At 27.2% G+C, this 12,964-nt stretch overlaps 1 protein-coding gene across 1 annotated transcript in view; it reads left to right on the forward strand.

Moving 5' to 3' along the window:
* The first annotated feature begins 1,016 nt into the window (after window positions 1-1,016).
* Window positions 1,017-12,964, forward strand: part of LOC129964294 (corticotropin-releasing factor-binding protein-like) — an 80,461-nt gene continuing 68,513 nt past the window's right edge. Inside the window, exon 1 of the mRNA XM_056079066.1 lies at window positions 1,017-1,329. Coding sequence (XP_055935041.1) covers window positions 1,261-1,329 — 69 coding nt within the window. The 5' untranslated portion in view covers window positions 1,017-1,260. The remainder of the gene's footprint in view (window positions 1,330-12,964) is intronic.

Below are 12,964 nucleotides of genomic sequence, written 5' to 3' on the forward strand. Positions count from 1 at the left end.
TGACCGTTTTGTGCACAGCCATTTGATAGTTTAAGAATACATTATAATTAAGAATCTCTGCTCATATGGAGATGTTCAAAAACATCAAAATACGTTGTCTATGTATAAATAATATTCAATACATAAGTAGAAAAGGCTGTTTTTGCCAACAGCTTAATCCATTTTATAATAAATTATTACTGTATCTTTAAATGTTGGATTATATAAATATAAAAGTCAACTATAGGAAAGCAGGTTATATAATTCATTAATACATTTTGCAAATTTCATGCTTCTTGTTCTTCTATTTCGAAATATGTATTGATCATAGATTTGAAACAAAAATATTCTAATTTTCCTGAAATTCACTGTATTTCATTTCCCTCCATTTAATATAATATTAATGTGGCAAAAATTTCAATTTAAAAATATATGAAAAATAGTACGGGTGAGGTAAGAAATCCAATGAAAAAGATTTTATCATTTGAGGTTGCAACCGTGAATGCATTTTCTAAATGAACAAACCCCCATCTTTTGCCAAAAATAACATCATATTTGTTGGAATATTGTTTTTACAGAAATAATGTTAGAAATTTTAATAAATTGAAACAAAAAAAATGAAATAATTTTTATCGTTTTTTTAGATTGATTAAATAAACTTTAAAGGGAATTTATGATTCCAGCATTATTATGTTTTCTTAAAATAGAACAGAAAATCACCAAGTAAAAAAAATCAGGAGTCAAATTTTAAACCTTAGAAATAACATCTATCCGTTAGGAAACTTATGATTCTTAATTTAAATATCAAATCTCAAAATAACTTTTTTTTGGGAACCAATTTGGCTATTTATTTGACACAGGAGCCCATCCATGAAAAGTACCTTTTCGCGAAATGACAATTTGTGAAGGCGCATTCTATTTTTAGAATCACACTCCCCCCATTGGAAAAGTAGTGGGTGGTGGTAGAAGTTCATCGCGATTCGACAATCCACAGGTTGCGCGCACTCTTTGATAGGGTATAAAAGCCGCTACACGCAGGCTCAGCCCTCCTATCTCGATTGCATCCGACGAACCCGGTGGAGAAGAAAAAGTTCCAAAGACGAACGTTCGAACATTCGAAAAGGGAAGAAAGTTCATGGGGACATTCCATCGTTTGCAGTAAATTAAAAAAAAGGAGAAAGGAAAGATTTCGAAATTATTTCCTAAATTTAATATTTATTCACAGAAAGTGCAGTTCGCAATCTTTTAATTTCTCTCTCTTTTGGAAGAGCGATTTTCGTCATGAAAGTTCTTGTTTTTGCGCTCCTTTTCTGCCTGGCAATCATGGCTTCGACAACGCCGATTTCTCAGGTAAAAATTCTTCAATATTCATTTAACTCTCAAATGTATTTGCTTATAAGTATTTTTTATTTGTTATTGGAAGAATTATTTTTAAGAATGATTAATTAATTCAGTCCAGATTGACTGAAGTATGTTCATATATTTAATTCTTTAGTGTTTATTCGATTTCAATTGTTTTTGAAAGAAATTATTTTTTATGATATGCGAATTTAAAAGTATATGTAAGTTCAATAACTAAACCATAGCTCAGTTTTAATTTTTTATCCTTTAATAACAATTTAATATTAAACATTTTATAGAGATACGACTGAATGAAATATATTTAAAAGAATTTTGAAATTTATCGAAGATTTTTGTGTAATTGCTTATTTAATTGGCTTGTATTTTATTTAACGTTTTCTATAAGTATTTATAAGCCTTTAATTTTATATATTTTTCTTTTTCTTATCCATAGATCTTCATAGATTCGATTAAGGTTAATTTGATTTGGTAAAATAGTTTCTTTTTAACTTTCTTTTTACTCTTTCACTAAATTTGAATTGCAGATCGCTAAGATTATAAAAACAATTAAAACCTTCCTCTTTTCCTTTGAGGTTTATTAAATATGCGATCGATTGAATTATTTTAAAATAGAATCTGAAATTTATCCACTGGTTTTTGAGCGATTTCATACTTAATTCACTTTCCTTATATTCATTCAAAGTAACTATGTATGCATGCTTAAACTTCTAGATATTTTTGAAAGAAAACTACATTTTTTTAATTAAGCAAATTGAAATCTTACAAAAAGTTAATAAAAATAAATTAATGTCTTTAAAATAAAAAAAAATTAAGCTAGATATTAGCTTGCTTTGACTAATGTAAGAGCTCATTTAGAGTTATAAACTAAAAATTAGAGATTTTAATATTTTTTTTTGTAAACTAAAAATATGTAAAATTTCGTGGATGAAACTAAAAATCACTTTTAAAATAAAACGTTTTTTTTTAAAATTTAATATTACAAAAATATATTTTTTACTCTAACTGCTTTATCCGTGCGTTTTCACAACGCATCAAATGCATTCGGTCAAATACTCAGAGTATATAATTCAAAATTAGCTGAAAAGGAAATTGTCATTCTAACATGTCTCGCTTAAAAATTATAGACTATTATGTAAAAACTTATTTAAAATTATTAAAAATACCCGATAATTTAAAAAATTATTTATAAGTGAAGAAACTCCATAATTTTTCTGAAAAGAATATAAGAAGCATGAAATTAAAAAAAAAATTGAAGATATTACCCGTTTCAAATTTTATTTAAATAATAAAATATAGAAATCTATCATTTTATTTTCAGATGATTTTTTTAACTTTTTCTAATTAAAATCAAGCGAAAGTGTTAGTTTGAATTTATACCATGTAAATAACGTCAAAAATTTACCAAGGAAAGAATCGTTGCTTATATGCAATGTAATTATAACGCAGACCATAAAATTTTGGAATTATGAAAATTTTGTTTCTACTAGTTAAACTAGTTTGAAGCAAAAGAGTTCATTCGAGAGCTAGGAGCCCAAATTCCTAAAAAGGCTTATCATTAATCGATTGTAGACCTAAGAGCCTCATATTAATACCGTGAATAACGTCAGCTGAAAAGGAAACGTTAGCTGAATTATTTTATTTATTTAAAGGATTGCGATTTTGATTATCATTTATATGTATGAGAAAGTACAAACTGAAAAACAGTCAATCACTTAACGAATTTTATTACAAATTTGAAACAAATCAACATTTGAGGTGCCAAACCTATGCTTTAGGTTTATTTATCTAGTTTTTTATTTTTTGTAGTCATGTTCAGTTGTATTCGGACAACCGTGCAGACAAAATTCCTCTAAATAGAATTCGTTAAAAACTGTATAGAAATCCAGATATCTGGAGTAAAACCAATGGACCACATTTCATCCATTTAACCCAAAGCAATTTTGAAAAATCGTGTTCACAGACAGATAGACGTGATTTTAAAAATGCGCTTTTTGAATTCAGAGAAATCTAAAACCCGGAGATACGTCAAAATCTTTAGTTCAAATTTTGGATGCGTATTATATATCATTTTCATGTATTTCGTATACTGGAAAGTAAAAAAGAAAACTAGATGAAGATGTCTTCCCAAAACTATCACGTATATTCTCCAATAAAGAATTTCCACAACATAAAATTGTGGGCCTTGGGTAAGTTCACGAATATTTTGCAAGACATTGGTGAATGATAGTTACAAAATATAGATATTTGGTGTAAAGTTAGAATAAAAAATCTTGCAAATATATATCTTAGATGCCTTTTGCAGTTCGATATACATCAAAAGGTGATAGAAAGCAGTTGTAGTCACAAGAAAACATACCGAATCTTACTGATTTGAGTTGCTGCGTTTAAGAATTATTGTTTTTTCATTCACACGAAAATATTGATCGACAAATGGTTGATGCTTTGATGACTTAGTACAAAATGTGTTAAGTATCTGTATTTTAGATGTTAAACATGCGTATCTGATTTCATTTCTCTTCTTTTTGTTATCACGTTAACATATTCGGATAGATAATCGTGTTAAATTAAATCCTCTGAATGGATTTTATTCAAAATTTTATAGAAATCTACATCTTTAACGTATTAGCCGTATACCAAATTTCATCTGTCTACATGAAAGCGTTTTTTAGCAATCTTTTTTACAGATAGAGTAACAGGCAAACATACAGACATAATACCAGAAACAAGTTTTCCCAAATTCTAGGAAGACTGAAATGTGGACATTCGTCAAAATTTCGAATTCGACTTTTTCGAAGATTGCAGTATTTTCTTTACATTTCATATACTAGAATCGAACCTCATTAATTTTAACCTAATTAATTGACTTTGCTTCATTAAACTTTTACAGCATCCTGCACATATTTGGAAATAATATTTCTTTATATCCGTTGCACAAAGTACTTTTAAATAATTGATGCAAGTTGCATCAAAAGACACTTTGTTAAAGAAACAAAAGCCTTTTCTTTGCTAATCCATTTATTAAAGATTAATTGTATTAATTGTCTGCGAACGAAAAGCATTTTTTAAATGAAATAAGTATCTCCCATTATCATTTACGCCTTATAGAATTCAATGCTACAAAAAATTTGATTTTTATTCATAGCGATGCACCGGTAACAAAGATTTTCAATAATATTTAATCATGTGATTATATTAGACACTGCTTTTTGTAAATTGGAGCGCAGAATATAATTTTTTATTTAACATTTCTTTCTTTTGAAGTTTTTTTATATCCATAAAACTCTATTTCTTTATTAGCTGTATTCAACTTTGGCCATTTGGTTTTTTTTTCTCTTCTTTCAGTTACTGAACTATTTAGGAAATACTTTTGGTGCAAAATGTTTATAGCTCGACTTTTTAAATCGTAATTTAATTTCTCTATATTTAAATTTATTTTAGCTTATTGGCTCATAATAAAAGACTTCCAATATACAAGAATATATTTTTGAATAAAGTTAAACTTTAATCTTTTCTTTAACAATATTTTCATCATATTTTTTTCTTTCTTTTTTGGTGCACTATTTTTTATCGATTTCTATTGCTTTCAATTAATCATAGGTCTTTTAAAATTTTCTTCCTTTTTCTCCTTTTCCCTGCTATATGTCTAAATGTTTTCAATGTTAATTAGGTGAAAACTGTTGAAACTAAAACTTTCATGCCTACTTAAAACAAGAATAGAAGAATAACAAAGTTGTGATTGATCTTCACAACAGCCATACCCAATTTATGTTTTATCAAAAAAATAATAATAATAATAATTGAAGTAAAGGAATAAATTCCTTTATCCGTTTGAATCATTTAAATATTTAATATTTGGTAATCTTGGGGGGAGGGGGGGTTGAATCATTTATAGTTTTATCAAAAATTATTATTGATAGATTACAAGGTCTTAATTTGCAACAAATTGGTGACGAATTTCATAGAAAATTTAACTTTAAACATTCTTTTTTCATTCTACCATTAATTAAGTGATTTTACTGGTGATACGGGGCGTATTCAACAGTTAAATTCATTAAAGAACAGCCCAGTTACTTTGCTTAAATCCTAAATCAATAGCTGTAATCTCTGGAAAGGTCTGTAAATATTATGCGTAAAATATGCATGGAAACCAAAGTTTCCATAGCTGTGCCATTGGAATGCTAAAAGGAAGCTAGAAATTTTGCAGAATGTTTAATTAATATCCTCAGGCGAGATAAGTCTAAATTATTTTAAATAAATATTTATTTGATCAGTTTTTTCGTAAATTTTTAATGGATTGAAATGGAAATCTTTGAAGTTAAAATAAAATATAACATATAAACGTCCAGTTGAGATATTATAATTAATTATTACGATATTAAACATTCCCAAATTGCTTAATCTTTTTAAGTATTCAATTAATTTAAATGCAGTTTTATATATCATCACTAATAGAGTCTCCGAATTTTTACCTGAAGATGTCTAAGACTTTGTGATTTGGGAATGTAAAATTTGATACCGATTCTATGCAAGATTATCCATACATACAAGACTGATGCAGACCTTCATCATAAATGAAAATTGTGTAAAGCGTTCCAGATAACTCACCTATCATATGAAAAACTGACATTAATTTAAAGACAAAATTACATAATCAATAACATTGGTTGAAATTCAATTTAGAGAGCAGATGTTACACATTTTTTTGAATACTGTATTTTACTATGAATCTTCAGTAATATGAAATTGCAATTAATAAAACTGTCAGTTGCATGACATATGGTAGCCTAATTCTTTGGAAAAATCATAGAAATGCATGAACATGTGTTTCATGTCAAAAAGATGATTCAGTCAACTGATATCGTTGAAGCATTAAACTTGATCTTCAAGTGACTTTTCTAGATAATTCGAAAATAAACTTTTACTCGAACGGGGATGCAAAACATTTTGCCATGTACTTTTTCGTTCAACTTCATATAAGAAAAACACCCATGAAGATAAAAAACATATATAATATTTTTGAATAGATAAGTTTTCTATTCCCTTCCTTACTTGAGGTATAAATCTGAATCGTAGAAACTTTTCATATTTAAAGACAATATAATGATCTTGCCGTTTAATATTAAAAAGAAAAATTCAGATGTTTCATCTATTGAGTTTGCCCTTTTGAGTACCATCTGGTGCAGACGCTTCATCATTAAGCCATATGATTTATTTATCGAGGTTCAATTTATTCCTAGCAAAGTGAAATGTACTCCATGGGTATTCAATAGTTACATATACCTTTATTTAAAAAAAAAATATTTTTAAAAGAGAGTACAAGTATTTTCTTATATTAGGAGGGGGGAAGATTTCTTTTTCATGCAGATATTTTAAAATTTAATCCTACCACAGTTTAAAGATTAAAATAATGCAACATTTCATTCAGGAACAGTTTATTTGAAATATCAAACCACTTTAAAATTGATCGCATTTGCACATGATATTTCATTGGTGATGGACAAAAAACATGATTTATTTTGAAAATGTTACGTATTCGGCAGAGAAACCGTCATTCGTTATATCGTCGAATTAAATATTCAAAAATGTTACTATGGCAGACTGGTCATTTTGTTTAAGTTAGCGATATCACTTGTGACAGTTTGCTCAACAATCGTTAATATGGATCTTGTTTATTTCCTATAGGTCAAAAATATTTTTAAGTTTCAAAGCTGACTGATAAAAAATTATATTGTAAAACAGTATTGTTTTATGCTTATTACCTTTATTAAATATTAGTATCTTTACATTTATAAAAATTAAAAATACTAATGGAAGTAGGCTCACTTATAGAAACTTCAAAAGATTTTGTATATTCAATATAAAAATAAAATTTCTAAAAATACAAACATCGCGTTTACTTAACGCGTGGCTGAAACTCAGAGAATTGTTGATTGACTCAAGCTCAGAGTAAATTAAAAACTAAAAATTTCAAAAACGCATTATCAAAGGTTCTTATTTTACTTTCAAGCAACAGAATTTGTAAGTAGCAAAATTATTTATTTTAGAGTGCATGGCCTCTATGCACGCAACTCCGTTGCTACGAGTTTTAAAACCCTAGATCCTATTTAACCTCGTAACCGTTCAGCTTTTTTTATTATATAATTAGGTGATAACCAATTCCTTTCAGAAATGTGTTATCTTGCTGATTCAGTTAAGAATCCATAGAATATTTGTGTATAATGCCTAAATTTTGTATGAAATTGTCAATGATATATAAATTTGTGTTTTATTTAAGTTTTTGATTTTGATTTAATTTCAACTTGTATGTTTGAGAAGCGGCAATTCGATACTTTTATGACTCACGGCTACGATAATTGAGGAGTGAATTTCGGAAAAGATTAAAAGATTTCGGAAATATTTTGGGCTTGGTGCAGATTTTATGTTCCGCATTCGTGCCCATACTATTTTAAAAGCCTTTATATTGCAAATACCTCTTATTCAAAATCCAGTATTTTAATTTGAACTTATAAACAAACTAATCAAATGAAATAAAATCTTATTCAATGAACTCAAGTTAAAAAACAAGAATATAAAGACATATAAAAAATGCAGCTTCAAAATAATTTTTGTCTAATGATAAATCCTAAAGTCATAGTGGAAAAATAAATAATTTTTTTACATCCATCCCAATACTTTAGAAGAGCGTAAGCCATCATTAATAGCACAGTTAATCTTTCCAAGTGTGCTAAATTTCTTTCAAAATCCGTCAGAAAATATGGAATTATAAAATTGAAACAAACAGATATAAGTTATCAGTTTTCTAAATTTAGATTTTACTGAAAATATTTTGACAAAATGAGAATGAATCTTAAGAGGTTGTATATAAAAGATGCACGATGTAAAAATATTTATGCTTGTTTTTTCTTACATACATATAAAATAATTCAATGCAGTGGTGCTGCGGATTTAGAGCCCAGTAGGCTCTAAAATAAATAATTTTGCTCTTATTACAAATTATGTCCTTGTACGTAAAGTAAGAAATCTCTGCATATCCTTTTTTGCGATTTTTAGCTTTCAATTTCTATAGAGTTTGAGTCAATCCCAAATCCTTTGAGTTAGGAAGCACGTTAATTAACGATGTTTATATTTTTAGAAATTTTATTTTCCAAATAAAATTATTGTATTTGTTCGAATTGACAACAATGTATATACAGAACAGTGTATAAACGTTTTAAAATAATGTTTGTTCTTTCTCGAACAAATCGGTTATGTTGTAATGACGATCCTTTCTGAGGATGTTGTCAATGTGCCCATGGGCTTGAACAAGAAAGTTAAGTCAACCTTAAAGTAAAAATTGTAAGGAATTAAAATATCGCATGCACTACAAAGGATGAATTTTTTTTTTTTTTTTTTTGAAGATATTCTATTTGGCAACAGAAAATTGTTGGATATTCTGTATGCCTGAATTCCGGAGGATGGAAAAACGATTTTATTATCGCATGACAAATGAAAAATGGTTCTCTCAGGGTTTTCTATGAGCGATTAAAAATCATTTGAATATTCTACCCTTCAGTATTAAGCTGTTTCTTTCTTTCTTTCTTTTTTTTTTGATAAATTTTATAAATTATTTCAATCTTTTTAGGGTTATATTTTATAAAAAAGTAAATATTTTAACATTCTGCAAAAAAAAATGTGGAAAGTATGAGAAGTTACTCTTAAAACATTTGATTTATCAATCTTAATCATATTAAGTACAATATAAAGCAGGAAATCGAGACACAGCACATGTACTTAGCTTACTTCGTTAAAACATATCACATAGACAACTTTCTTTCGCTTTAGCAATGATTTTCTAAAATCAATATCGTAATAAAAGTTTCATTATGGAGTGAAGGAATGAAAACTCCTGCACGTGTATTATTTTGTTTTGTTTACTTATAATGTAAAAGCTTTTAGCTCTCACGAAATCAGTTTTCCTCTTTTTCTCCTGACTGATGCAATTAAAGCCATTGGATAAAAGGAATGGGTTTTAAAGGTACTATTACTTGTTGCAATCGAATTATTTGGTGGATGAAGGACTCTTTTTGTATACGTCACCAACACTTTACGAACAAACTCGCACCGCAAATGTTTGAATAATGAAGGAATATTGTTTCATTATGGGCAGATTAAAACTGTTTATGTATTTCCCTTTGATCTTTTGTCTACTATCATGGAATAGAGTTTTAGAGAAACAGTAAAAGGTTCTATTTTAAATTTTTATTTTCAGCACAGTTTTCTCACTAAATTTATATTACTATACACAAATTGATTTTTAGCATAAGACTGCTATTGACTGAATAGATTCTTATGAAGATAGATTTCTCTAATAGTATTCATTGAAATTTGATTCTGAAAAATGAAAAAAAAATCTACTTTATTTCATAAAATGAGATAAATTAATTAACTGTTCAGAAACTGCATTAAGAAAACTAATGATTGCTAATATATAATGTTCATCAGAACCTAAAGTTTCATTATTTTAAACATGGACAGCTAAATAATTATTTCATTTGATATTAAATCGCTAAACCTACCTTTTAATTTTCAGACGACGTTATACCATTTGGAAAAAAAATTAATTGATATAAGAAAAAAGTGATGAAATAGTCGTAGGAAGCAATTATTTATTTTTCATGTTATTTTATTAAGTTAAATGCATTTAAAATTAAATAAAGGATAAGACAGGAAGATCTTATTAAAATTTATATAAAACATTTTGCATCGTTATTTCAAGTTATTTGACTTTGAATTATTAAAATAGCGTACCTAATTCGCAAGTAATAGGAGTACAAATGTTTATTAGATAAACTGATAAAATGAAAAAAATTTCCCAAATTTTGTTGATGGTAAAGCAAATCGTTTGGTGATTTTATGTATAAATTTGTTACAATAATAAATAGTTAAAGTGGAAATAAAATGTGAAGCAAAGAGTGAAGCAGCAATCAATGCATAAATTGATTAACAGGAGATAAAACTGGTATGGAACACAAAAGGAATTATATCATTTTCAGCCAACAACTTCAGACAATTAAGTTAAAAGACATTATATTCATCTCAAATGCTATAATGTATGTATGAATTCTAAAAATCTGAAACTCTGGAATGGAAATTATAATGAATATCATAAGACAGAAAATTTTAAATTTTATAATTGCAAATAAATGTGATTAAAATTCCAATTAAAAATTGTTTTTAATGGTTTACACTTTCACTTTTGTATTAAAAGCAAAAGTGTAAGCCGATTTTCGGGAGCTTAAAATTTACAAAAGTATAAATTTTAAAATATTGGGAAAGTTTTAAACTTTTAAAAAACGAAATGGGCCTTTTTTAAAAAAAAGTTTATGTTTTCATTTTATTAGGAATGAAAAGAAATTGCATTTTTTATTCCCAATAAAAAGATGTATTTTCTACTGAGTAGTAACATTATAACATCGTGTTCTTAAAAGATTTTTTTTTTATTTCCTTTTTATGTCATTCATACATTTTAATTCCTAAATATCCATTATTTATCTAAAACCTGTGGGAGTTTTCCCACAGGTCCCACTTACATCAAGTTTCATGTTTCTTACATCACTTACATCACTCACGATTTCATGTTTCTCATTTGTCAATAATATGTAAAAGACATAGTACGTTCCATTATTTCAATTATAATAAGGAGCACAATGTTTAACGTAGAAAACTTTTAACTACTTTTTATACCACTTTACTTTTTACTTGTTACAATGAAAATACAGTACGTGTTGAAAATAATAAGAGCAACCAAAAGGGCTAATTTTTTTAACAATGTAATTTTAAAATTAAAAAGAATGAGCTTAACACATATTACGTTGTAACATGCATCATTAAGTTCCTTTTTTACAGTGCAGTTACTAAAAAAAGAATAAAGCAGAGGTTCAAGATTTTTTTCTTTCATTTTCTACGTCATAAAGAATTCAGACAATTCGTTGAGTAACAAGTAGAAAATAATATTCAGAATGAAATACCATGAATAGTAATTTAAGACACAGAAAGTCTTTATTTTTATAATTGCTGCTGATGTTTACTGAAATGTAATTATTTATTTCAAAATATTTACAAAACAATAGTTTATATATCTCAAGACGTTTTTTGTCTGAAGAGTAACTTTGCTATTTCTGACGATTTCAAAGCACATTTTTAAGTAGTTTCTACAATCTTATTTGAAATAAAAATTAAAACAGATTTATAATTTCAATTTATTTTGGACAATTGAAAGTAAAAATATAAAGCTGTAAAAATTTGTCTTCATATATAATTTTTTTTCTTTTTGAAATGAAGCTATCCAGACATTTCATCAATCGTGTTTGTATTTGTTTTCATGGCGTCAAATGATTTGCTTTTTATTTTGAAGATTGTAATGTTTCGTAGTGTTATTGTTAAAATGCGGTTTATTGTTCTTCATGTTTTTCTTCAAACAACAAATAAAAAATCCAAACTCTACATATTGTCACTTTATTTATTACAATTATTCATTCTTTATGTGTTTAGGATTAAAACTCTTAAATATTAACCATAAGTTATTTTTTAGAAAAAAATGATCCTTGTTTCTTTCATTCGAATATTTAGATAATCTTCTGTATTTGCATTGTAATCCCATGAACTTCGAAGTAAAGAAGCTTCTTTGTGTATTTTTTTATTTGATTCATTTCAAAATGTAAGAGCCCTACGAAGTGAGGTGAATACATATCTAATGGTTCGCCTAATTTTATAGAAAGATCCAAAGATGAAGGCTATATTTGATTCATAACATTTTACCTGAAATTACATACTCTATATAAGTGTGAGAATTTGAGCTTTAGTGAGATGAATCATATATGACACACGTCAAATGGGATTCGTTTATTTAACGAAGAAAATCGCATGTTTGTGTAAAGAAAAAACGATTTAACGCCATAGCAACAGGACATTGAAAACGGTTCGGAAGGTCGGTCTTTTAAAGAATCATGAACTATAAATATTATTCCTGAATTTATGATTTAAAAATCTTGTAAATGTATACATCCAATTGACAAAGAACCTGGTAGCCTAATTATTTCTAGATTATGGCATGAGATTTTATTTTGTACTTTTCTTTACCCTCTATATTTTTATAGACAAAGAAGAGTAGTAAAGTCTTAGGTTAAATAATTCTAAACATTTATTTTTAAAGTGCAAAAGGTTAAATACTAGGCAATGAGGAAAAAGTCCGATGTGGATATGGATTTCGTATTTTGAATAACAGCGAAATTCGCTGATTCAAATAAGAACCAATAAAATGTGTCTTTCAATCAGCGTCTCTTTTAAGACATTGTGTACGGTTTATTATGGGTCACTGGAATGATTTTTCGGTAAAATTTGGCTATTTGGAAAAGCGGCTTTCGATACTGAAGTATTGTTTCTCGCTAAAATGAATGGAATCAAATGTTAAAAATTTTTTGTACCTTATTACTATCCTTGGATGAATTTTAAAATAAAAATGATGGATTAATGGCTTTAAGAACTGATAAGTCAGGAAATTGCATTTTCATGAATTATTACATTAGCTTTCAAGTAATACAGATTAGTAGGAAATGTTTCGGTTATAAAGCAAAGAAACATAGAA

The sequence above is a fragment of the Argiope bruennichi genome, chromosome 3 (assembly GCF_947563725.1).
Source record: "Argiope bruennichi chromosome 3, qqArgBrue1.1, whole genome shotgun sequence".
Lineage (NCBI taxonomy): Eukaryota > Metazoa > Arthropoda > Arachnida > Araneae > Araneidae > Argiope > Argiope bruennichi.